Here is a 26,514-nt window from a genome sequence, read left to right as displayed (position 1 = left end):
ATCAACAGTTTTAAGATGTGGCTGATATTAAGAAGTCCTTTAATTTTTAGAGCAGGCTGGACTGAATGCAGCTTAACCACATGTGACAGAAACAAAGATGCAGGTTGTTCAAAGTTTTCACTGATTTATACCACCTGAATTTATCATCAATGATAAGAATATAAAATAGAACTCAATTCAATTAAGCTTATTTCTATAGCACCAATTCACAACACATGCCATCTCAAAGTTTAGAGATTGAACTAACAGATTCTGCAGAGTGGGAAAATAGAGATAGAATGAAGCAGAATGATGAAAAAGGGGTCCCTATGTCCTCCAGCAGTCTAAGCCTATAGCAGCAGAACTATAGAGATAGCTCAGGATAACCTGAGCCACTCTAACTAGAAGCTTTATCAAAAAGGAAAGTTTTAAGCCTAGCCTTAAAGGTAAAACAGAACAGATATATTTTTACTGACCCACAGTGGGACAGTTTATTTAATCAAAAACAAAAGAGGGAAATAAAGTGTTCATGTTCACACAAAACCAAGCTGAAAACAAACAATTCTAAAGGTTAAACTTGACTGTGTAGTGAAGGGAGAAGGAAAGGAAGTGAGCGGCCTGGAGTTGATGAATTACCACCTCCAGGCCACAAGGGGCAGTATCGAAATAGGCGCAGTTTTATTTTGAAGGAACAAACCGGAAGTATTGATGTCCGAGCCTTCCAGGGAGGCATGCATGGTGTTTCTGCATGATGTCTGCCCACAGCAGCAAACTTATTCGCCTCCGCGTGCTGTTTGACTACCCACCGCCCGCCTGCGCGGGCTGCCGCATGTGCTGGCTGCTCGTGGACCTGAACACGTGCCGGGTGGTGGCGGACCTGGAGAGCATCATCAGAGAGCGCTTCGAGTTCAGCCGCAGCAGCATCCTGAGTCTGTTCATAGAGGACTGCTACCTGCCGCACACCGAGAGCATCTACGTGGTGCGGGACAGCGACAGCATCAGGTGCGTGATCCTCACACAGGAAGCTGGTGGAGAAACATCTGGAGTCAGGATCCAGATGTTCTGTTTGGACTGTTTTCCATGGATGGTCTCATCCTAATTAAGACTTCAGTTCAATTCAGTTTATTTCTATAGCGCCAATTCACATCATGTCATCTCAGGTCACTTTCCAGTTCACCAGATCATCCAGTCAGATTGATTCAAAGTTTTCTATCTAAGGAAAACCAGCTGATTGCATCGACTCATTGACTCTTCAGCAATCCCTCACACTAAGCATGCTTGTAGCGACAGTGGAGAGGAAAAACTCCCTTTGAACAGAGACTGCAGAGTTTGAGAATAGAGAGAGAATGAAGCAGAATGATGAAAAAGGGGTCCCTATGTCCTCCAGCAGTCTAAGCCTATAGCAGCAGAACTATAGAGATAGCTCAGGATAACCTGAGCCACTCTAACTAGAAGCTTTATCAAAAAGGAAAGTTTTAAGCCTAGCCTTAAAAGTAGACAGGGTGTCTGCCTCACGGACTAAAACTGGTAGTTGGTTCCACAGGAGAGGAGCCTGAGAACTAAAAGATCTGCCTCCCATTCTACTTTTAGAAATTGTAGAAACCACTAGTAAACCTGCAGATTGAGAGCGAAGTGCTCTGTTAGGAACATAAGGAACAATCAGATCTCTGATATCAGATGGAGCTTGGCCATTTAAGGCTTTATATGTGAGAAGGAGGATTTACTCTGTTGTTAATGAAAAAAGTTTCATGTTAGGGATGCACGATATAATCGGCCCCCTATCGGTATCGGCCTTAAAACTGAATATCGGACATCGGCCACCCCACCGATATTTAACCCGATATTTGATCAGCTTCTGAGTTTCTAAAGTCTAAAAAAAAAAAAATACTACTTCTTCTTCTTCCTCCAAAACTTCTTTTTTTACAGACTTAAAACTTCTAAAGACGATGGAAAAAAATATTGATACATTAAAATATCCCAATATCTTCATATGCTGATATACTCACCGGCCACTTTATTAGGTACCCCATGCTAGTAATGGGTTGGACCCCCTTTTGCCTTCAGAACTGCCTCAATTCTTGGTGGCATAGATTCAACAAGGTGCTGGAAGCATTCCTCAGGGAGTTTGGTCCATATTGACATGATGGCATCACACAGTTGTCGCAGATTTGTCGGCTGCACATCCATGATGCGAATCTCCCGTTCCACCACATCCCAAAGATGCTCTATTGGATTGAGATCTGGTGACTGTGGAGGCCATTTGAGTACAGTGAACTCATTGTCATGTTCAAGAAACCAGTCTGAGATGATTCCAGCTTTATGACATGGCGCATTATCCTGCTGAAAGTAGCCATCAGAAGTTGGGTACATTGTGGTCATAAAGGGATGGACATGGTCAGCAACAATACTCAGGTAGGCCGTGGCGTTGCAACGATGCTCAATTGGTACCAAGGGGCCCAAAGAGTGCAAAGAAAATATTCCCCACACCATGACACCACCACCACCAGCCTGAACCGTTGATACAAGGCAGGATGGATCCATGCTTTCATGTTGTAGACGCCAAATTCTGACCCTACCATCCGAATGTCGAAGCAGAAATCCAGACTCATCAGACCAGGCAACGTTTTTCCAATCTTCTGTTGTCCAATTTCCATGAGCTTGTGCAAATTGTAGCCTCAGTTTCCTGTTCTTAGCTGAAAGGAGTGGCACCCGGTGTGGTCTTCTGCTGCTGTAGCCCATCTGCCTCAAAGTTCCACGTACTGTGCGTTCAGAGATGCTCTTCTGCCCACCTTGGTTGTAACGGGTGGTTATTTGAGTCACTGTTGCCCTTCTATCAGCTCCAACCAGTCTGGCCATTCTCCTCTGACCTCTGGCATCAACAAGGCATTTCCGCCCACAGAACTGCCGCTCACTGGATGTTTTTTCTTTTTCGGACCATTCTCTGTAAACCCTAGAGATGGTTGTGCGTGAAAATCCCAGTAGATCAGCAGTTTCTGAAATACTCAGTCCAGCCCTTCTGGCACCAACAATCATGCCACGTTCAAAGTCACTCAAATCACCTTTCTTCCCCATACTGATGCTCGGTTTAAACTGCAGGAGATTGTCTTGACCATGTCTACATGCCTAAATGCACTGAGTTGCCGCCATGTGATTGACTGCTTAGAAATTAAGTGTTAACGAGCAGTTGGACAGGTGTACCTAATAAAGTGGCCGGTGAGTGTATATTGCCATTTAAAAACACCATATCAATCTCTTTTACTAATGAAATATTGCTATATGTCATCGTTATGCTACGAAATCCCCCGAAAATTCACGAAATGTTGCCATATTTTTATATGTTGATATATTGACGCGGTATCGATCTATTTTACTAACAAAATCTCACAAGAATTTGCAAAATATCAGGAGAGTTTGTAAAAATTCACAAGATTTTGAAAGTAAAATAGATCGATCAACGTTTTTAAAAATCAATTTGATATCAGCATATGAAAATATATTGGAGTATATTATTTTTCAAAGTGTCAGAAATGGATAACAAAACTGCTATTTTCAATGACTACTTATTTTTGTCCAGCTTTAACATCGGTATCGATATCGGTTATCGGCTACATGAGTTTTAAAATATCGGCATATCGGATATCGGCCAAAATCCCAATATCGCGCATCCCTATTTCATGTTGCCATTTTCTCTGACAGATCAAAACATTTAAAGAGGACCCGATATGATACCGATATTGCAGCTTTAAGTCATTGATACTGTTATTGACCCGATTCGATTTCACACAGAAATCATACATTCATTTATAGCATGGTATAGAAAAGAGAAAAGGTCTGAACAGCTGCTGATGAAAACTCTCAGCCATCCAGGTTTAAAGTCATTCTAAAAAGTAAAAAAACAATCCCCTGTAATTAGTTTCTTAGATTTGGACTTAGACAGACTTTATTGTCTTTTTGTACACAGAGTGTATACTAAAATAAATTTCATTCAGTACAGCTCTTGACACATGCATTTTTTCATTTCTTCTAAACAGTTTTAGCAGAAAGTTAACAGTTCAGGTGTTAATTAACAAAAACGTCCCTCTGGTTCTTCCTATTTTATATAGTTAGCATCTTGTACTGTTGGTCGGAGAGCTGAGGGAGAGACCCAGTGATTGACAGCGTCATGTGACCCAGGTGTTCCTCAGGGTTCTGTGTTTGCATTTTCAGAGTAGTGACCTCTCTCTCCTTAGACATGCTGGTGATGAGGTGCTGGTCGCTGGGTGGAAATATGACCCAGTCAAAGGGGAGCAGATTGGATCCATGGATCTGAGGTCTGGTGGTTTATGCGCTAATTAACGCGTCTCTAATTGACATGTTTAATCGTTGACTCTTGTGCAGCTGATGGGTCAGAACAGGTCTCGCTCCATCTGGAGGATGTAAAGTTGTCACGATTTAATCCGATTTTATATTAAATCTGGTTTTGGGGTTAATTTCTCAGAGCTGATAATCTGAACTCATTCCCATAATCTCTCTGCAGTGTTTGGATTAGAATAGAAAGAAATATTAATAAAGTTAAGCTTGCTCTACTGATTAAACTCTACCTATTCACTGTGACGTCAGTAGGTTTCATACAGGAGGTGCATATCCAACAAAATTAAAGCTAGTAAAGCCCTGATATCTGGAACTGAGACGATTAATTAAATAAAATATTATTAGTCAGTTGATTCTTTAAATAATCCTTCACTAATCTGGTTGTTTAATCCTTACATACAGTAAAATAAACAGACTTTAAAATGGCGTTTGCTGAAAGAATAACCTGCTTCCAGGAGTAGTTTATACCGTTAATATGGATGCATAATTAAGCTGTTTTTATTCCAAATGTTTGTTTGTTTAGAGATGTACAAATCTCCACTAATTGATTAGTTGAATAATCAATAACTGCAGTCATCCTCATTAAGATTTAAACCAAAAAGTTTGAATCTAAAACTAGCTAAAGTGAAACAAACCGATATGATTCTAAGCGGGCGTTATTTCACCTGCGTTAGGGGATGATACTGTTTCCATGACGATTTGTGTGGCTGTGAATAGATTGGAGGACCGATGTGTGGCGTTTAACGGCGTGGCTGTGTTTCAGGGTGAAGGTGGAATGTCTTCCTCAGCTGAACGGACACAGCAGCTGTCCAGAGACGCCGAACGGAAACTGGAGAAAGAGGCGAAGGGACACAGCAGAGGATGGACCTGGAGACGGAGCAGGCTCAGCGCACAAGAAGAAGAAGAAGACAAAGAAGCTGGAGGACGGCACAACGGAAGGGACAAACTTAGCCAAGGTCGACGGCAGGAATAAAACATCAGAAACAAAGAAGGCCTTGAAGAAGAAGAAGAAGACGAGGCTATCTGTGGCTAGCAGCCATGCTGCTGCCCCTAAAGCTTCTGCTGCTCCTCACAAACCATCAGCCCCTAAAAAGATGGCCGCCGTTAAAACCAGCAAAGCAAAAGCTCCTTCATCAGATTCCAGCAGCAGCGATGAAGAAACGATCCGTCAGCAAAAACCCACCGCTGCTCCTAAAGGACCCCCGAAACTCAAAAACCCTCAGCCTTCCTCCTCATCATCATCCTCCTCAGAAACAGACTCCCCCTCAGCTGTGGCCCCCAGCAGCTCAGGCCCTAAAGCTCCTCCTGTGGCCCCTCAGTCAGCAGACGGAGCCTCCAGCAACAGGGAGCCTCCTCGCAGCGCGGCGCCAGAGCCCCACGTCCAGGACGACGAAGAGGAGGAGATCCAGCTGGTCATCCGCCGGCCGCAGCAGCCGTTCCTCAACATTCCCAGGAGGGGCCCCGGCAGGGGGGCCCGGGACGGTCCTGGAGCAGAGCGCCCCGGGTGGAGAGGTCAGAGAGATGCACAGAGCTGCACCAACGGAACGACGACGCCTTCTGTCCAGAAGGACGTTCTGACCAACAAGTCTGTGGTTTTTCAGGTACGCAGCCCCCCCCCCCCCCCCCCCCCCCCCCCACCACCAAATATCGTTTATTAGCTGAGAAATCCCAGTTAAACATGTTTTAATTTGTTTTAAAAAATGTATCAGATTAATCGATTATTCAAATAATCATCAACTAATTTAGTAATCGATTAATTGTGATCTACTTAGAGCAGCATTTATACCAAGATTGTAAAAAAGATATATAAAAATTTTTCATTTTGATTTCCCAAAAAAATTATATAATTTTTCCATTTGTCAGCACCCTCTATCCAGCACTCCCCAAGTGAAAAAGTTTTAGTTTCTCTTGGTTTCATTTCGTAGAAACTCTTCTTTAAGGAACCTCTGATTATTAATTGATTAAATGGAAAAATAAATGACAGATTTAGCGGTTTGTAAAATAATCGTTGTTTGCAGCCCTAGTTACTAGGGATACACGATATAATCGTCCCCTATCGGTATCGGCCTGTATCGGCCTTAAAACTGAATATTGGACATCGGCCGCCCCACCGATATTTAACCCGATATTTGATCAGCTTCTGAGTTTCTAAAGTCTAAAAAAAAAATACTAAAAATACTACTTCTTCTTCTTCCTCAAAAATGTCTTTTTTTACAGACTTAAAAACTTCTAAAGACGAGGGAAAAAATATTGATACATTAAAATATCCCAATATCTTCATATGCTGATATATTGCCATTTAAAAACACCATATCAATCTCTTACTAATGAAATATTGCTATATGTCATCGTTATGCTAAGAAATCCCCCGAAAATTCACCAAATGTTGCCATATTTTTATATGTTGATATTTTGACGCGGTATCGATCTATTTTACTAACAAAATCTCACAAGAATTTGCAAAATATCAGGAGAGTTTGTAACAGAACGATGAAATTTCACGAGATTTTGAAAGTAAAATAGATCGATACCGCGTTTTTAAAAATCAATTTGATATCAGCATATGAAAATATATTTGAGTATATTATTTTTCAAAGTGTCAGAAATGGATAACAAAACTGCTATTTTCAATGACTACTTATTTTTGTCCAGCTTTAACATCGGTATCGATATCGGTTATCGGCTACATGAGTTTTAAAATATCGGCATATCGGATATCGGCCAAAATCCCAATATCGTGCATCCCTACTAGTTACTTTAGACCTGTCCCAAAAAGGACAGTGAGTGCAGTAAAAAATATAAAATACCAAAAAAAAAAAAACAGAGAAAAAAAAAAAGAAATAAGGTCATTAATAATAAAGATAAATAATTGGTAAATGATAGTAAAGTAAAGGGTTAGAGGGGAGGCAGATATCTCATAGATCAAACATGATGGAGGTAAATGGAGGTCTGATTGATGGAGCCTTTCATTCAGCAGCTGCTGTTAGATGCAGGCTAGGAAGTTTTCAGCCAGCCATCCAGCTCATAGTCATTCCAAAAAGTTAAAGTTAAATAAAACAATCCACTAGTCTTTGTTTTCCAAGTTCGATGATGTTTTTCCTCCCATCCAGGAAACTTTCTCAATTCAAAATGTCTGGATTAGTGTTGAGTTCCAGGCTTTATAGAGAAGCCCAAACACTCGCATTGAAACGGGAAAACCAGCTCCGCCCCTTAATATGGGAGTCGTTGAGGTTGTCACTGGCCTGCAGTACCAGATACTGGCCGATTCCTCTGATAAGGCAGTCGTTAAGGGTCATTGTTGGCCTGGATGGGATTAACTTTTTGGAAGGAACCAGTTTGAGCCGCCTGGTCAGCAAAGTAAAAACAGAGGGGCTGTTTTTAGAGGAGGGGCACCCAGCAATGCCATCAGGGGATCAGCTGAGTTTATCTAAAGCTTCGTCTGACTGTGGAGGGGGGGACATCAGGCTGCAGGGCGGGGTGCAGAAACCAGGGTTGGTTTATGACCAAACTTTGGCTGGCCGATGCTTTGATTTTAGGTCAGAGATGTCAGAGTCCTCCATGGCCGCCGTCCCGCTCCGTTTAAATGCATCTGTGCTTTGAAACGCACCAGTCAAATAACTTGATCCTTTTCTGGACTCTGGAAAACGAGACTTCAGCTGAGGAGCAACTAAGCCATCTGATTCACATGTTGGACCAAGATTATGTCCGAAAGTTGCAGGATGTCGGCCCCCCAGGACCTGAGTTTCACCTCCCTGCTTTAGATCATTGTGGATTTTGCAGAAATCTTTAGAGGTTTAGGGCAGAAATCCTCGTTCTCTTTGCAGATCATTTAGTTTACCTGCTCAAATGACTTTTAGAAATGTCCACTTATTTTTAGATCCGTTGTTAACAGCTGTGATGAAAAGGATCCCACAGGATGATGACGCCACCAACATGCTTCATACTGGGGATTATGGGTGCTGTTATCCTCCTCTGCTGCATGTTAAAATGAGCAGCGCTGCTTTTTATTTCACTGTCAGAATCCAAGTGAATCTCATCTGAACATATTTTCCTTTTCAAACATGATCATAATCATTCTGTTTGTTTTGGTCGGATATAATCTCAGTTAAAGAGCTGATGTAGGTGACTAACTAATGGGGCATTGATCAGTTAAAACCTTGGCGCCTCGCCCTCTCAGAGGTTTAGTTTTTGTCTGCGAAGAATCGCAGTGCCGGCCAAAGGACGCCTATTAAATATACTCACAAGCACTTCTATATATCTATATCTATGTTCGTAAATATACATGCACAGACGTAGTAACTACTGAAATCAACACCTGCAGCCCTGATTCAGACCAACATCAATCAATAACAAAGGCTGTCGTTATAAGCCAATGAAGCTGCTGTTGGTTAGTCTGCTGTATCCATGGCGATAACTTCCTGACTGTCTGTGTGCAGAATGAAGCAGAACAGGCTCCTCTGAAGGACTACAGCTCCATGCCGCTGTTAGCTGCGCCTCCTCAGGTGGGCCAGAAGATCGCCTTTAAGGTACGTTTGTTAGCGCTAATGCTAAAGGAGGAAGGCTGCTTGATACGCATGCATCAATGTTCTTTAGTCTTTGTGGAGCTCCAGCTTTGAAGGAAAGGTCCAGTCAGCAAGGAATAATCAATGGATCATTATTTATAATTAAAACTAATACGTTCACAGTGATTTAATTCATTCAGTGTTAATCAGTAAAAAAATTAAAACAATTTTTATCATCACAGAGTCTGGGAGCGGCCATTTTTGCCCAAATATAGTAACCCCTCCCTCCTGCCATCTTCCAGCAGTGACGTCACGGTGCGGTAAGCCTAGCGCCATTCTCCCCGCTTTCCAAGCTAAATCAATGGGAACTACTAGACACATCTGCAATCAACAACAATTATTGAAGATTTCCAGAGGACTTCACCATTGAATTTCACCAGAGCTATAGTGAAACTGACAATGCCCACGTGCATGGCAGCTGGATGCTGGAATACATCGGGTAAAAGTGGAAAAAAAGAGTTATTCCACCTTTCTGATCCCTGATCCTCCACGGACGGGTTGGTCGTTGGATCGCCAACTTGAAGAGGGAGGATTTGCCATCGAACTTCTGGCCAGAGAAAAAACCCGTAATATGTAGCCAACATTTGGAAGAAGAATGTTTTCAAGATGACTTGGATAATAGCGCGTTGTGACAATCACCAGATACAGCACTGGGACTTGATCAACAGCCGATACCGCACCGTGACGTCACTAACCAGTAGGTGGCAGTAGTGTTCTTTGACAAACATGGATGCCTCCAGTAAAGCACATTCACATGAAAATTACTCTGAATTAAAAACACTGAATATTTATTGAACAGGATGGAATAATTTCAGATTTAAAGAACTTTCAGAAGTTTGAATTCTGAATATAAGCGCACTTTTACTTCCCTTTTAAACTCACCTGTTCACTATATTTGATCCAGCATTTCTTTGTAAAATCTGCTTAGATTTTTCTGCTGTTTTCAGTCCAAACATCAGAGAGCAGATCAGGTTCTTTCTGCTTCATCTGCAGAATCAGTAATAGTCCATTCTGCAGTTCATCGCTTTGATTGCTTTAGGGTTCGCTGGGCTGAAAACTCATCCTCCCAGTATAGCAGAAGCTCTGCTAGCGGCTCCAAAACGTGTTTGATTAGAGAGTGTGAACTTTAACACTGCAGAGAAAAAACATCAAAGGACACTCTGAACCCATTTTCTGTGTTTTTAGTTTTTTTTGTGGACGTAAGCGCTCTTTATATATTCATTCATTTAAACCACCCTTTTGAAGCTGAACTGACATCAGTCCGAGCACGGTAATCGAGATCACTGTTTAGTGTAAATGGAGCGAAAACTGAACCGGACGTTCCAGAAACAACCGAACCACACTAACATGGTACTAGTTCATCAGTAGGACTCGCCGCAGTTCAGTTCTGGATCGATTCTTAGATAACAAAGAGCGGATGAGCAGACCGCTTCACCTCCTTACAGTCAGCCTCCGTAATCAGGAAATTTCAGACATTCATAAAAATCCTAGCTTCCCTACCGTGCCGCACGATTTCCAGTGATAATTCTGCTTAACAGTGTGTTGAACCTTAATGCCTGTCTTTTTTTCCTGCGTCTGAAAGCCCTGATTAGACTATCATTTGTCGTATCCACTCCCCAAAAGCCGACTCTGTCAAGTAAATTCACCAAAGGCTGCCTTCTTCACCTGACTCTCTGCAAACTTCCTGAATGTTACGGGCGCCGCCATGTTGGTTTGCTTGTTTACCTGTAGAAAGTGGTACTACCGTACAGGGCTCGATGTTACCCATCGCCCGATCTCCCGGAGCAAGTAGTTTTATTGTTGGGAGAGTACAAATTTCATTACATTTGTCTGCTGGGCAAGTGCAACTATCGCAAAAAAAAAATTATTTATCACTCAAAATTACTTTAAGATCACCGAAAATCGATAAAAATGACCCAGAAGCGTTGCCGGCGCCGTTTTTTTTTTTTTTTACACATTCTCTCGTGATTTGAAAAAGCCAGGTGATTTTCCGCCAGATGGCGTGATTTTTGTCCACCTAGCAGTAATTTTGATGTAGTTACCAAAACGACAAACAAGCTAGAGGTCGCTATTATATGGCAGTCTTCTGTACAGTGATGCAGGTCATACATAAAAAAATGCTCATTAAATTTTTTTCTCTTAGACATCTGAGAGGTGCATTTAAATGTTATAGAGCTAAACATGTTAAATTGGTGACCTGTTATGTTATTATTATTGTCTTGTTGCTGCATTTATTTTGTCAGGGAAAACTGATCCTGAGTCAGTTAAAAGTCAGGGAATTCTGAAATGATGTCAGACTGTGGAAACCCTGAATAAAATAACTATGAATAATGATTCTCTAGAAAAGTCACATTATATTAATAGTATTATCTCGTATAAACATACCGTGACTCTAAAATAAAAGTTATTCATTTGTGACATTGACTTCTATCTTGTGATTTATCTTAAGTTTTTAACCTGTCAAGTTTTTTTTTTTTAGATTTTTAACATTGTAATTTATATTTTTCCAAGCACACAACAGTTTAAAGCAAAGTTTAGTTTGAAAAGAATGAGCAGGAAGGATTGAAAAGCATGTTAACACGGTAACGTAGGCTTGAGTTCATTATCTGACGCATGCAGATACACACCAGGAACCTGGAAACTTAAAAAATACTGAATTACTTAAAACATTTAAAAAACAAACATGTTTCATTGATATATATACAAAAATGAATATTAGGAACTATATTTATCAAACATTATACTGGGCAAGTAAAGGTTTTTTCTGGACAAATTAAATGTGAAAGGGTAAAAATCTTTAACATCAACCCCTGCCATAGATCGCCACTAGGAGGCGAGGAACCGCGCTAGCGTGGTGTGTGAATGATCGTTAGGAACCGAACTTGTCACGGATAACTGATCTAAGCTTGGCACGGATCGGTTCTCAGAGGGCAGTATACATGGGGCTTTTCTTTCTACCCTGTGAAAAGAATGAATGAATTTAAATTAAAAAGAAAAACTCTGATGTAGAGATGCAGAGATCCAATCTAGAGCTCTTTACATGGAGCTGATGTTTCTCTCTTTGTTCTGCTTATTTTTTAATAGAATAAAGAACATTTATATCTGTGTTACTTTGTAAACGTAACTCACATATAGGATACACGGTTAATTTATTTAACATTTGAATGGCATCGCTATCAGATGGGTGCATCTGGACTGAACCTGCGGTTTTCTGCAGCTCTTCCTGACTGCGACCCTCAGATTATTAGATGTTCGCTCCGACAAACAATCTGCTTCTGCTCCTTTATTCTTCCAAAGAACAGGTTTTGTTAATTGAAATGAAACTTCAACTAAATTTTCTGTTTCCTTAGATTCTGATTTTCCAAAAGAAATTCACACTTTTTTTCAAAATTTTGTATTTTTTTTTTATCAAGAAAACATTACTTTTTTTTTTTTAGAATTTATATTTACTTTTTTAGATTTCGGTTTTCCAGCTTTTAGTTTCAACATTTGCATTCTTTTAAAATGATCGTTTATACATCAGTAACATCAGTAGATAACTTTACTTCTTGGGCCGGGCTTTCCTCTGGGTGAAGAGCGAAGCAATTTGAAAGGAATTCAGTTGCAAAACTAGATCTGAAAAAAAGAAATAAATAAAATCTGTACAGAAAAAAAAAACTTTTTTGAAAAAAATTCAAAAAATAAAATATTAGCAATGAGGGAAAAAAAAGACATAAAATCTGAGAAAACAGCAAATTTTATCTCAAAACCTCGTTTTGATCAAGACATTTTTCATTTTAATTTCTGATTTGCATTTTTTCTTATTTAACAAACAATAAAATAACAAAAATGACTAATTACTGCAGATGGCCGCTCACACCAGAGATGGGGACTTGAGTTTGTGACTCGTACTCGAGTCACACTTAAGTCGTATACAGGTGCTGGTCATAAAATTAGAATATCATGAAAAAGTTGATTGATTTCAGTAATTCCATTTAAAAAGTGAAACTTGTATATTATATTCATACATTACATACAAACTCATATATTTCAGATGTTTATTTTGTTTAATTTTGATGATTACAAATGACAACAAATGAAAATCTCAAATTCATCATATCAGAAAATTAGAATATTGTGAAAAGGTTCAAAGTTGATGGCCCCTGGTGCCACACTCTAATCAGCTAATTAACTCAAACCACCTGCAAAAGCCTTTAAATGGTCTTTCAGTCTAGTTCTATAGGCTACACAATCATGGGGAAGACTGCTGACTTGACAGTTGTCCAAAAGACGACCATCGACACCTTGCACAAGGAGGGCAAGACACAAAAGGTCATCGCTAAAGAGGCTGGCTGTTCACAGAGCTCAGTGTCCAAGCACATTAATAGAGAGGCGAAGGGAAGGAAAAGATGTGGTCGAAAAAAGTGTACAAGCAAGAGAGATAACCGCACCCTGGAGAGGATTGTGAAACAAAACCCATTCAAAAATGTGGGGGAGATTCACAAAGAGTGGACTGCAGCTGGAGTGAGTGCTTCAAGAACCACCACACACAGACGTATGAAAGACATGGGTTTCTGCTGTCGCATTCCTTGTGTCAAGCCACTCTTGAACCACAGACAGCGTCAGAAGCGTCTTGCCTGGGCTAAAGAGAAACAGGACTGGACTGCTGGTGAGTGGTCCAAAGTCATGTTCTCTGATGAAAGTAAATTTTGCATTTCCTTTGGAAATCAAGGTCCCAGAGTCTGGAGGAAAAGAAGAGAGGCACTTCATCCACGTTGCTTGAAGTCCAGTGTAAAGTTTCCACAGTCAGTGATGGTTTGGGGTGCCATGTCATCTGCTGGTGTTGGTCCATTGTGTTTTCTGAGGTCCAGGGTCAACGCAGCCACATACCAGGAAGTTTTAGAGCACTTCATGCTTCCTGCAGCTGACCAACTTTTTGGAGATGCAGATTTCATTTTCCAACAGGACTTGGCACCTGCACACAGTGCCAAAGCTACCAGTACCTGGTTGAAGGACCATGGTATCCCTGTTCTTAATTGGCCAGCAAACTCTCCTGACCTTAACCCCATAGAAAATCTATGGGGTATTGTGAAGAAGAAGATGCAATACACCAGACCCAACAATTCAGAAGAGCTAAAAGCCACTATTAGAGCAACCTGGGCTATCATAACACCTGAGCAGTGCCACAGACTGATCGACTCCATGCCACGCCGCATTGCTGCAGTAATACAGGCCAAAGGAGGCCCAACTAAATACTGAGTGCTGTACATGCTCATACTTTTCATGTTCATACTTTTCAGTTGGCCAACATTTCTATAAATCCTTTGTTTTTATTGGTCTTCAGTAATATTCTAATTTTCTGATATGATGAATTTGGGATTTTCATTTGTTGTCATTTGTAATCATCAAAATTAAACAAAATAAACATCTGAAATATATGAGTTTGTATGTAATGTATGAATATAATATACAAGTTTCACTTTTTAAATGGAATTACTGAAATCAATCTACTTTTTCATGATATTCTAATTTTATGACCAGCACCTGTATTTAATGACTCCAGACTCGACTGAGACTCGTGATTTCCGACTTGTGAACAATATTTTAGTCCAGTGTAAAAACACTTATTCAAGTGTTTTTTTGTTTTACTAACTTGACTGATCGCCGCTCGCCTTACCCGCACACAGAAGAGGTAAAAAAAAAAAAAAAAAAAGTAGCACTTGTGGCCAGTATGGCCCCACACTCAGTCTTTGACACAAGGGGGAGCAAACAACTCAAAGACCCAAACCGTGAAGCACTCAAGTTCAAGTGTTTTATTTATACAAAAAGCCACAGCAAAAGTAGCATAATAAAACAGTCCTTTTCTTCTCCTGATAAAACCTAAAATTCAACAGTTTTCCTTAAAAATCAGAGGCTGGAAGTTGGGCTCCGCTTGTTCTGCTGCTTCTGGTGCGAGTGATCGGCCTGGAGCACCCACAGGCTGATCCACAGCTGACTCTGCAGCGCTCCTGCACTGTTCCACTCCCTGGCGTGCCACAACCCTTTCCAGACCGATCCAGCTAAAAAGAGAAGCAAGGAGAACGCCAGCATCCACGCGCAAAAACCCCGTCGGAAGATATATTCCTGTTTATTTATAAAAGTATTGTTATTGTCCTGCTATTTGTTTAGGGTTTTTCTTTATCTCTTGTAGTTGCTAACCTCATATGTATTAATAAAAGGCAGGATTGTGATTGTTTTTTTTTTTCCACAGTCCTCATTTTCATTTAAAAATAAAAGAGCAGACATTTACTGCTAAAACTAGAAAAAGTTGTAACCACAAATGTCAGGTAAATACTGTAGGAAAATAGGTTTTTTTTTGAAAGAAAAAAAACTAAAAATGCAAAATTTATCTGGAAAAAAATTTTGCATGTGCTTTTGTTACTTGTATTTTTCATTTAGCAGTTCAAGATAACGATCATTCCATAGATATAATAGCGACCTTTAAGCTATGCTGTCTTAGTGACGGAGATGAAAACACAAGGAGAAACAAGCAAGCACGGAAATTATTGCACTTTTTTTAATTACAGTATTTTCACGACCATAAGGCGCACCGGACTATAGGGCGCGTTTTTTATATACAGGTACATGTCCTCTACTACCTTTAAATAGCCCTACTGCGTATTTAAAAGTACAGCGGGGGCAAAACTGAGTATGACTGTGCTTTATTCATGTATTTATTAAAAAGTATTAATCAAACCTGGCAGCTGGCCGTGAGACAGACACATCGCAGATGACACAGCGCTGTGATCACTCCTAAATTAACTTAAAATCCTGAAACCTGTCGATGGAATATGTTCGCTTTTATGGGTGCCTGCAGTTTAAATTATTTAGATGAAAAACACCTGCCAGCAGCCTAGAGGCTGCTGATGAAAGGATTTCTCCTGTCGGCGCACCGCTGGTATGTGGGGGTCTGAGCGCCTCCGACAGAAATAGATAATCTGGATGAACTGACTGCAGTTATTAAGTTTTCAGGTGGACTTTCTCACTTAAAAACATATTAAAACTACTTTATTCCCACTGATCACAGCAAATATAGCTGCAAGATTTAGATTATTTAGATGAAAAAACACCTGCCAGCCGCCGCGGTGAAGAGGAGGAGACCCGCCCAGAGGCTGCTGTTGAATTAAGTTTTCAGGTAGAAAAATAGAGCGGGAGCAAAACTGAGTATGATTGTGCTTTATTCATGTATTTATTACAAAGTATTAATCAAACCCATCAAAGTCATCATCCTGTGTTTCTGAATTAAACAGCTGCGCTAAATCAGACATGCCAATTTCCCCTTCTTCGCTGTCAGAGTCACTTTCCGTGCAGCGCAGCTCCTCAGAAATAATGCCGGCTTTTGCAAAAGCTTGAACAACAGAGCCAGCAGACACGTTAGTCCAAGCATCTACAATCCATCCGCAAACGGTGGCGTAACTTGCCCGGCGCTGCCTTCCACTTATCCTGAAACTGTGGTCTCCGTCTGTCATCCATCGCTCCCACGCCGCTCGCAGCCTTACTTTGAACGGCCGCTTCACACTGATGTCGAGCGGTTGAAGGTCCTTTGTCAGACCCCCCGGGATAACGGCGAGCACAGCGTCCATTTGATTCACCTTTTTTTTCACATCGGCTGTGAGATGGGCACGCAGCGTTGGTGATGCGTGGAAAAAACCACCTGGTCTCCTCACATAGGCTACACCTCCCTCAGCTACGCTTTCATCATCTCCTCATCCATCCAGCCTTTTCCATTTGCGTTAATATCATATGTCATCAGAGCGCTGTGTCTGTCTCGCTGTCAGCTCCCAGATCAGCTTCTCTGATTGGTTGATGCGGCGCGTCCAGCAGCAAAACTTCAATTTTTCCATCTCGAGCAGCAGCAGCGCGTTGGCGGCGTGTCAGATGCTTAAATGCTCCCGACGCGCTGCGCCTGCTGCTCAAAACGCGCTGCGGGACCTTTTGCTGCGCCTATACGCGCGTCAACCATTTACTTTGCATGTAAACTCGCTGCTTCTGCTGCACCTGCTGGGTCCGGTTCACACCGATGTCGAGCGGTTGAACAGCGAGCACAAGGTTAATTTGTTTCCCCATGTTTTTCACATCAGCTGTGAGATGGGCACGCATGGAGTTACATATTAACAGCGATGGTGATGAGTGGAAAAAATAAAACACCTGGTCTCCTTACGTTCAGCCACTCTTTCATCATCTCCTCAATGAGGTGGTCTCAACAGTCGCAGTTACAACACACATAGGGCGCACCGCACCATAGGGCGCACCGCACATTTTGAGGGAAAAAAAAGACGTTTAAGTGCGCCTTATAGTCGTGAAAATACGGTAATCAAGTGATTAGAATTTTTTGTGCGATTAATTGATTATTGCGACAGGCCTTTTCAAGACTTGAGACTTGACTTGGACTTGCAAAAAATGACTTGTGAACATGTCTGGCTCACACTGAGCCTGGTTCTGCTGGAGGTTTCTTCCTGTTCAAAGGGAGTTTTTCCTCTCCACTGTCGCTACAAGCATGCTTAGTGTGAGGGATTGCTGAAGAGTCAATGAGTCGATGCAATCAGCTGGTTTTCCTTAGAAAGAAAACTTTGACTGGATGATCTGGTGAACTGTAAAGTGCCTTAAGATGATATGATGTGAATTGGCGCTATAGAAATAAACTGAATAGAATTCAAGAGAGATGTCTCTGAGGAATTGGTAGCATTCCTTTACTTTGCGGGATTTAATGTCCAGCTTCTGTTTCTTTCCAAACACATCTTTCCATAAACATGTTGCTTTTATTTGCAGCCTTATTAACCAAAGCAAACATCAAACCTGCATCTTGTTAATTATTTCTCTCCTTCCTGAACAGCTGCTGGAGCTAACTGAGAACTACACCCCAGAAGTATCAGAGTATAAGGTGGGTAGAGTCCTCTTTGAAGGACTTATTCCACATATTTGCTGCAGCCTAACAGACCAACATGTTTCTTTGTACATCAGGAGGGAAAGATTGTGAACTTTGACCCGACGTCCAAACAGATTGAACTTGAGCTGCTGAATGCATCACCAGGTAGGAGCCAATTCTGCACAGTAAACGGAACACAAGTTAAACGGAAGAAATAAAACCCGATTCATTTGGTGGGAAGTAGAGTTTTTATTCCAGAAAACACGTTATTGTCATGAGGGAAACCCCTGCTGGTCATTACTGGACCTGTTGTCCTCTCCATGCTGGACGTCTGCTTCGTCTGCTCTGTTGGTTCTTGCAGCTGATCAGTTTCTTAGACTCGGTTTAATCAGCTGCTTTTAAAAAATGTACCCTCAATTCTCTTAAGGTGGGTTCTTATCAATCATGATTCCAGCAATTTACATGTTATCTTTGTAGAGGTGCATTCAGGAGCGCTGTGATGCAAAGCCATGCAGCAGGCAGGATCATCGCAGTGATGAGGAAGATCAGAACTGTTCTGTCGGTCTGCGTTACTTCAACCAATCAGGGACTGGATGTGGCTCTGAGGGAGGGTGAAGGAGCGCAGATAGAGACCAAACTTTTTACAATCCAACTGGAAAATAGAAAATTAACTTTGACTCAGGATGAAGTGAGGAACGCTCTAACCCTTAGGACTGTTAAGTTATTCATCATTCATCCTCCTCCCTCGATTGTGGCGGAGACTTTAATTCAATTCAATTCAGTTTATTTATATAGCGCCAAATTCACAACACATGTCATCTCAAGGCACTTTACAGTTCAACCAGATCATACAGTCAAATTGATACAAAGTTTTCTATCTAAGGAAAACCAGTTGATTGCATCGACTCATTGACTCAAATACAATCCCCCACACTAAGCATGCTTGTAGCGACAGTGGAGAGGAAAAACTCCCTTTTAACAGGAAGAAACCTCCAGCAGAACCAGGCTCAGTGTGAGCGGCCATCTGCCGAGGCCGACTGGGGTTCAAGGAGACAGAAGCAGAGATACAAAAAGCAGCTGTAAAAGGCGGCCCCGTCCAGGAAACACACAGCCAGGCAGACGAGCTCCAAGGCAGCTCCCATGCCAGAGGACGAAGAGGACCACACTGGAAAACAGGCCGATCTCCAACATCTATTAACAAGGGTGTTGATAGAAGCAGCACAGCTGATGTTTTTTTCCAGGATGACGTCACAGCCAAACAGGAACAGACGAGGCAAAGCTACTCTGAGGAAAAGCAGAGAGAACAGAAGGTTAGAGATTGAACTAACAGATTCTGCAGAATAGGAGAACAGAGAGAGAATGAAGCAGAATGATGAAATGGGGGTCCCTATGTCCTCCAAAAGTCTAAGCCTATAGCAGCATAACTATAGAGATAGCTCAGGATAACCTGAGCCACCCTAACTATAAGCTTTATCAAAAATGAAAGTTTTAAGCCTAGCCTTAAAAGTAGACAGGGTGTCTGCCTCACGGACTAAAACTGGTAGTTGGTTCCACAGGAGAGGAGCCTGATAACTAAAAGATCTGCCTCCCATTCTACTTTTAGAAATTCTAGGAACCACTAGTAAACCTGCAGATTGAGAGCGAAGTGCTCTGTTAGGAACATAAAGAACAATCAGATCTCTGATATAAGATGGAGCTTGGCCATTTAAGGCTTTATATGTGAGAAGGAGGATTTTAAATTCTATTCTTGATTTAACAGGAAGCCAATGAAGAGAAGCCAGGATAGGAGAGATATGATCTCTCTTTTTCATTTTCATTAGAACTCTGGCTGCAGCATTTCGGATCAGCTGAAGGCTTTTAACTACAGTTTGTGGACTTCCTGATAGTAAAGAATTACAATAGTCCAGCCTTGAAGTAACAAATGCATGGACTAGTTTCTCAGCATCACCCCTGGACAGGATATTTCTAATTTTTGCAATGTTCCTCAGATGAAAGAAGGAAATTCTAGAAACCTCTTTGATCTGGGATTTAAATGACAGGTCCTGATCAAAAATAACACCAAGATTTTTTACTTTATTATCTGAAATCAGTTTAATCCCATCCAAATGAAGTGACTGGCTAATCAGTTTCTTTTTCAGAGACTCTGGTCCAAAGACTATAACTTCTGTTTTGTCTGAATTCAGAAGCAGAAAATTAAGAGTCATCCAGGTTTTTATGTCTTCAAGACATGCCTGTAATCTATGTAATGGGTTAGCTTCATCTGGATTTATAGACAGATATAGCTGGGTATCATCAGCATAACAGTGGAAATTAATCCCATGCTGTCTAATAATTCTACCAATTGGGAGCATGTATAAAGTAAAGAGAATTGGTCCTAGCACTGATCCCTGTGGTACTCCACAGGTAACCTTTGAGCGTATTGAAGATCTATCATTAACATGAACAAACTGAATTCGATCAGATAGATAAGATTTAAACCAGTCTAGTGCTGTTCCTTTAATTCCAACAAAATATTCAAGTCTTTCTAAAAGAATATTATGGTCAACTGTATCAAATGCAGCACTAAGATCCAACAGGACGAGCACAGATACAAGTCCATTATCTGAGGCCATGAGAATATCATTAGTGACTTTCACCAGAGCTGTTTCAGTGCTATGATGAGCTCTAAAGCCAGACTGAAACTCTTCATGGTGTAAGTGATCGCAAACTTGTTTGGCAACTACTTTCTCAAGAATTTTGGATAAGAAAGGAAGATTGGATATAGGTCTATAATTGACCAAGTCATCTGGGTCAAGAGACGGTTTCTTAAGCAGAGGTTTAATTACAGCAATCTTAAAAGCTTTAGGTACATATCCCTGTAACAGAGATAGATTAATCACATCTAAAATGGAGGAGGAGATCAAAGGGAATACCTCCTTAAATAACCTGGTTGGAACTGGATCTAACATACAAGTTGAAGGCTTAGATGAAGACAATAATTTTGCTAATTCAGAGAGTTCAACTGGATCAAAGCAGTCTAAACCCGGTTCAGATTCCATGACTACCTCAGGTACAATCGCGGATAGAGGAGTGCTTATGATCTTATTTTTAATAAGATCAATCTTATTTATAAAGAATCCCATAAAATCATTGCTGCTAAGAGCAGGTGGAATGGACGGTTCAACAGAGCTATGGCTCTGGGTGAGTTTGGCAACTGTATTAAAAAGAAATCTAGGATTATTCTTATTCTCCTCTATTAATGAGGAGAAGTATGCTGCTCTTGCTTTACGGAGGGTCCTCTTATACAGCAGTAAACCATTTTTCCAGACTAGGAAGGACTCTCGCAGGCCTGTGGAGCGATATTTTCTCTCCAGTTTCCTAGCATTTTGCTTCAAAGTACGCAGCTCTGCATTAAACCAAGGAGCAAGCTTTCTATTTTTAACGGTTTTCATTTTCAAAGGAGCTGCGTTGTCTAAGGCAATACGCAGAGAACTAGCAACCCCCTCAACAAAATCATCAACCTGTGAAGGGGAATAAGCTATGCTTTTGCACGCTGCAGCACTGCTCAGTGACACAGAGCAGAGAGAAAGTGAAGCAGATTCTTTAAAATTTATAACTGCACTATCTGATAAAGATCTACTAAAATTGAACCTTCTTTTGGGGGAGGAGAACTCTGTTAAAGTAATCCTGAAGGTTATTAGAAAGTGGTCAGAGAGGACAGGGTTGTGAGGAAATACTGTTATTTCTTCACATTCTATGCCGTATGTCAGCACAAGATCCAAAGTATGAAGATGAGAATGCGTGGGACTATTCACATTTTGAACAAAGCCAATAGTGTCTAAGATAGCATTAAAGGCTGCTCTTAAGCTATCGCCTTCAATGTCAGCATGGATGTTAAAATCTCCCACTATGATGACCCTGTCAGTATTTAATACCAAATCAGAAAGGAACTCTGAAAACTCATCTAAAAATTCAGAGTAAGGACCTGGTGGACGATACAAAGTTACAAAAAGAAGAGGTTTTCTTGCCTTGAAATTTGGATCAGGGAAATTAAGGGTTAAATGTTCAAAAGAGTTGTAGGAATTAATTGTTTTGGGAGTAATCAGTAAGTCAGACTCGAAGATTGTTGCTACTCCTCCTCCTCGCCCAGAACTTCTGGGGATGTGAAAATTTAAATAGCTTGAAGGAGTTGCCTCATTTATGCTCACATAATCCTCTTGCTGCAGCCAGGTTTCTGTAAGGCAAAACAAGTCAATGTGATTATCACAAATCAAGTCATTAACTAGTAGACTTTTAGGGGAAAGCGATCTTATGTTAAACAGACCGCATTTAATTGTTTTAACTTTTTCCCCAATTGGAGTTATTTTGATTTTAATTAGATTATCATGATTTACTCCTTTGGGAATCTTTGCTAATTTATTAGATTTTGGTCGTGGGCAAGACACTGTCTGGATGGAGTAAAGAGTGGGTAACAGTAGAGAAGCTGCAGAGATGTGTGTTAAACTACAACTCTGCTTCCTGGTCTGCACCCTGGGTGGTCAGGGTTTTGGAGGACTAATAAATGTGGCCAGATTCCTAGAAAGAAGAGCTGCACCATCCAAAGTGGGATGGATGCCGTCTCTCCGAATCAGACCAGGCTTTCCCCAAAAGGATTGCCAATTATTAATGTAGCCCACGTTGTTTTCAGGGCACCACCTAGACAACCAGCGATTGAATGACGACATGCGGCTAAACATGTCATCACTGGTCAGATCAGGGAGGGGACCAGAGAAAATTACGGAGTCCGACATTTTTTTGGCAAACTTACACACCGAAGCAACACTAATTTTAGTGACCTCCGATCGGCGTAACCGGGTGTCATTACCACCAGCGTGAATAACAATCTTACTGTATTTAACCTTATCCTTAGCCAGTAGTTTCAGGTAGGATTTGATGTCGCCCGTTCTGGCCCCCGGCAAACATTTGACTATGGTCCCTGGTGTCTCTAATGCCACGTTTCTGACTATGGAGCTGCCAATCGCCAGAGTGGGCTTCTCAGTGGGTGTGTCACTGAGTGGGGAAAACCGGTTAGAAACGTGAACGGGTTGGTGGTGACCAGTGGGCAGAGATCCACGACTACGCTTTCTGCGTACAGTTACCCAATCGCCTGGCTGCTCAGGCACTTTTGGAGGACAGCTACGTGGGGGGCCTACTTTAACTCCTGGATGTTCAACAGCCTGAAGCCTGGATTCTAACTCTGACACCCTCACCTCCAAAGCTACAAAAATACTACACTTATTACACATCCCATTATCACTAAAGGAGGCAGAGGAATAACTGAACATCTGACACAGAGAGCAGGAGAGAGGAGAGGAAGAAGGAAGAGCTGGAAAAGAGTCAAGGGAGGGAGAGAGAGAAGCCATAGCAATGCTAAGCTAGCGCTAGCCTAGGCTAGCTACTTCTTGCTATCAGAAATAAAACCGTGTGAAACTGACAAGTGCTCAGTAGAAAAGTGCAGCAGAAGGTGCTATGTTTTAAAGTAGTCAGTTAGAGTTACTTAGATACAGAGATATCACAGAGAAAATAACTTAACTTCAGATGGAGATCCTCTGAACAGCTGCACACTCAGTTGCACACTCAGTTAATCCAAACAGGAAGTGAACAGGTCCAAAAAGTTTACTTTAAACTTTATAATAATAATAATTTAACTTTATTGATCTCACATTGGAGAAATTCACTCTGCATTTAACCCCTCCCCTTGGGGAGCAGTGGGCTGCCATTGTGCGGCGTCTGAGGAGCAGTGTGGGGTTAAGGGTCTTGCTCAGGAACCCAGAATGGAGGCTGTTGCGCACTGCTCTAACCACTAGGCTAACACCCACCTTAATGTGTTCTACATTTTATTAATAGTGTAATTTCTATGTATAATCATGTATGACATAAACACAAACTTAAGTTTTAATTCCTGCTCTGATTTTAGGCCTTTTCACATAAACAAACACTTAGATGTTTGATGTTCCCTGTTCACTTTATCTTCTGTGTTTCTCCCATTAAAGTTCTGTTAAATGGAGGAAAAAAGAAAGAACCTGATCCGTAGACTTCTAATAAAACCTTCACGCCATCCTGTGAGGCTAATGCTCATGCTAACCATGGTAGATGACAAACCTGAACCTGAGGACGGTGGATTTACTGACTTTATCAGATTCTCTTTGGGACAAGCTTTATTCTCGCTCTGACTTCCAGCAATCTTCCAAAATATATCATAGAAATACCTTAGTTGTGCTCCTCATTACCCCCAATGTTCTTGGTCAATGATGACATGCCGGGTTAGTGCCAGTGTTGAACAGCAGGGGGCTCCAGAGAGACAGAGTGCCTGTGTTTATTTCTCACTAAATGTTGTGAGGACTTCAGTATTTAAAATTGTGGCCTCACCTGTAAAAGTTCCAGAAATTATTTAGATATCTCCTGGAAGTGGGGGAAGGTCTGGAATCTATAAAGGAATTCAGACCAACATCACGAAGGATTAACTTCACTAAAGGATTAGGATCCATAAAAGATTAGGATCCATCAAGGATTAGGATCCATAAAGGATAAGGATCCATCAAGGATTAGGATCCATAAAGGATAAGGATCCATCAAGGATTAGGATCCATAAAGGATAAGGATCCATCAAGGATTAGGATCCATAAAGGATAAGGATCCATAAAGGATAAGGATCCATCAAGGATTAGGATCCATAAAGGATAAGGATCCATCAGGTTTAGGATCCATAAAGGATAAGGATCCATCAAGGATTAGGATCCATCAAGGATTAGGATCCATAAAGGATAAGGATCCATAAGGTTTAGGATCCATAAAGGATAAGGATCCATAAAGGATAAGGATCCATCAAGGATTAGGATCCATAAAGGATTAGGATCCATAAAGGATAAGGATCCATAAGGTTTAGGATCCATAAAGGATTAGGATCCATAAAGGATAAGGATCCATAAGGTTTAGGATCCATAAAGGATAAGGATCCATCAAGGATTAGGATCCATCAAGGATTAGGATCCATAAAGGATAAGGATCCATCAAGGATAAGGATCCATCAAGGATTAGGATCCATAAAGGATAAGGATCCATCAAGGATAAGGATCCATCAAGGATTAGGATCCATAAAGGATAAGGATCCATCCAGGATTAGGATCCATCAAGGATTAGGATCCATAAAGGATTAGGATCCATAAAGGATAAGGATCCATAAGGTTTAGGATCCATAAAAGATTAGGATCCATCAAGGATTAGGATCCATAAAGGTTTAGGATCCATCAAGGATTAGGATCCATAAAAGATTAGGATCCATCAAGGATAAGGACCCATAAAGGATTAGGATCCATAAAGGTTTAGGATCCATAAAGGATAAGGATCCATAAGGTTTAGGATCCATAAAAGATTAGGATCCATCAAGGATTAGGATCCATAAAGGTTTAGGATCCATCAAGGATTAGGATCCATAAAAGATTAGGATCCATCAAGGATAAGGACCCATAAAGGATTAGGATCCATAAAGGTTTAGGATCCATCAAGGATTAGGATCCATCAAGGATTAGCATCCATCAGGGATTAGGATCTATGAAGGTTTAGGATCCACCAAGGATTAGGATCCATAAAAGATTAGGATCCATCAAGGATTAGGATCCATAAAGGATTTGGATCCATGAAGTATTAGGATAGATAAAGGATTAGGATCTATTACAGATTAGGATCCATCAAGGATTACGATCCATAAAGGATTTGGATTCCTAAAGGATTAGGATCTATAAAGGATTTAGATCCGTAAAGGTTTTAGGATCCATGAGTCGGCGGTTATTTCCTGTATATTGATCAAACACAAAGACTGGTTTAGGTGTATTTATTACATAATGCTTTGCATTACAATAAGATTATTTTTGAAAAAGAGGAGATGCCGTATTTTTTTATACCGTATATAACAGGTAATGATTGGACTTTATTACATCTTCTGGTAATTTGCGGGAAATTGAATGTTCGTCACGTTTTAGTCAGTTTTAAAGTCCAGATTTATTAGTTGCTGCATAATGTGGCCTGATCACCTTGGTGTTGTGACTTAGAGCTTCAGTTTTATGGAGAAGCTGCTGTTATAGAAAAGTTTAGCTGATTGATTACAGCTGTCTCCATAGAAACAGCAGGTTCTCTAGCAGAACAGACCATTGGCCACATTCCCTCTCTGTGTTTTTCACTCTATAATCTCATCTCCAGAAAACGTTTCCTTCCTTTAACCATAAAGCTTTAATAAAACTCTGTATTAATAGAAATGAATGATCTGAGCATCATTCTTGTCTTGTTTTACCGGCTCCGTCACCCACCCTGTGATTTCACTTCCCCAGCAGCTCCTTCTGAACCTGGAAAGTTTGACCTGGTCTATCAGAATCCAGACGGCTCAGAGAGAGTGGAGTACGCCGTGCAGAGAGGATCTACGGTACGAGCTTCTGTGGATTAGCAGCAATGAGCCATTCATAGTTCAGATTAAATCCTAGCCTTATTCAGATGTGTTTATTTAATTGATCCGTGTCTGTTTCTCTGACAGGTGATGGAACGATGGGATTCTCTGCTGGAGCCCAGACTGATCATTGAAACATAGAAAACAAGCGTATTTTCTGTCTTAGATGACATAAAGGACATTTTATTAAAGTTTGATGTATTTTGGGACCTGTTCTTTTTTAGAAATGGGATTTTATTCTCTTTATTATGATGTTCTAATAAAATGTTGCTGCTAAAATCTTG

The 26,514-nt window shown here is 40.9% G+C and overlaps 1 protein-coding gene across 2 annotated transcripts; it reads left to right on the top strand.

Annotated features, from left to right (window-relative positions):
- The first annotated feature begins 674 nt into the window (after window positions 1-674).
- Window positions 675-26,514, top strand: coil (coilin p80). Of its 2 annotated transcripts, none has more exons than XM_038267579.1 (7): window positions 675-981; window positions 5,093-5,930; window positions 8,766-8,855; window positions 17,743-17,790; window positions 17,871-17,940; window positions 26,121-26,209; window positions 26,318-26,514. In XM_038267579.1, exons 1-7 carry the CDS (start codon window positions 728-730, stop codon window positions 26,369-26,371), a joined length of 1,443 nt encoding a protein of 480 aa, XP_038123507.1. In that variant the 5' UTR covers window positions 675-727; the 3' UTR covers window positions 26,372-26,514. The 2 variants fall into 2 exon arrangements, with proteins under 2 accessions (XP_038123507.1, XP_038123506.1); XM_038267578.1 differs by having other exon boundaries at window positions 676-981; window positions 26,118-26,209.

Source organism: Cyprinodon tularosa, unplaced genomic scaffold, assembly GCF_016077235.1.
Source record: "Cyprinodon tularosa strain WSP-4 unplaced genomic scaffold, ASM1607723v1 ctg678, whole genome shotgun sequence".
Classification (NCBI taxonomy): Eukaryota; Metazoa; Chordata; class Actinopteri; order Cyprinodontiformes; family Cyprinodontidae; genus Cyprinodon; species Cyprinodon tularosa.
This window is presented reverse-complemented; position numbering and strand designations above follow the sequence as displayed.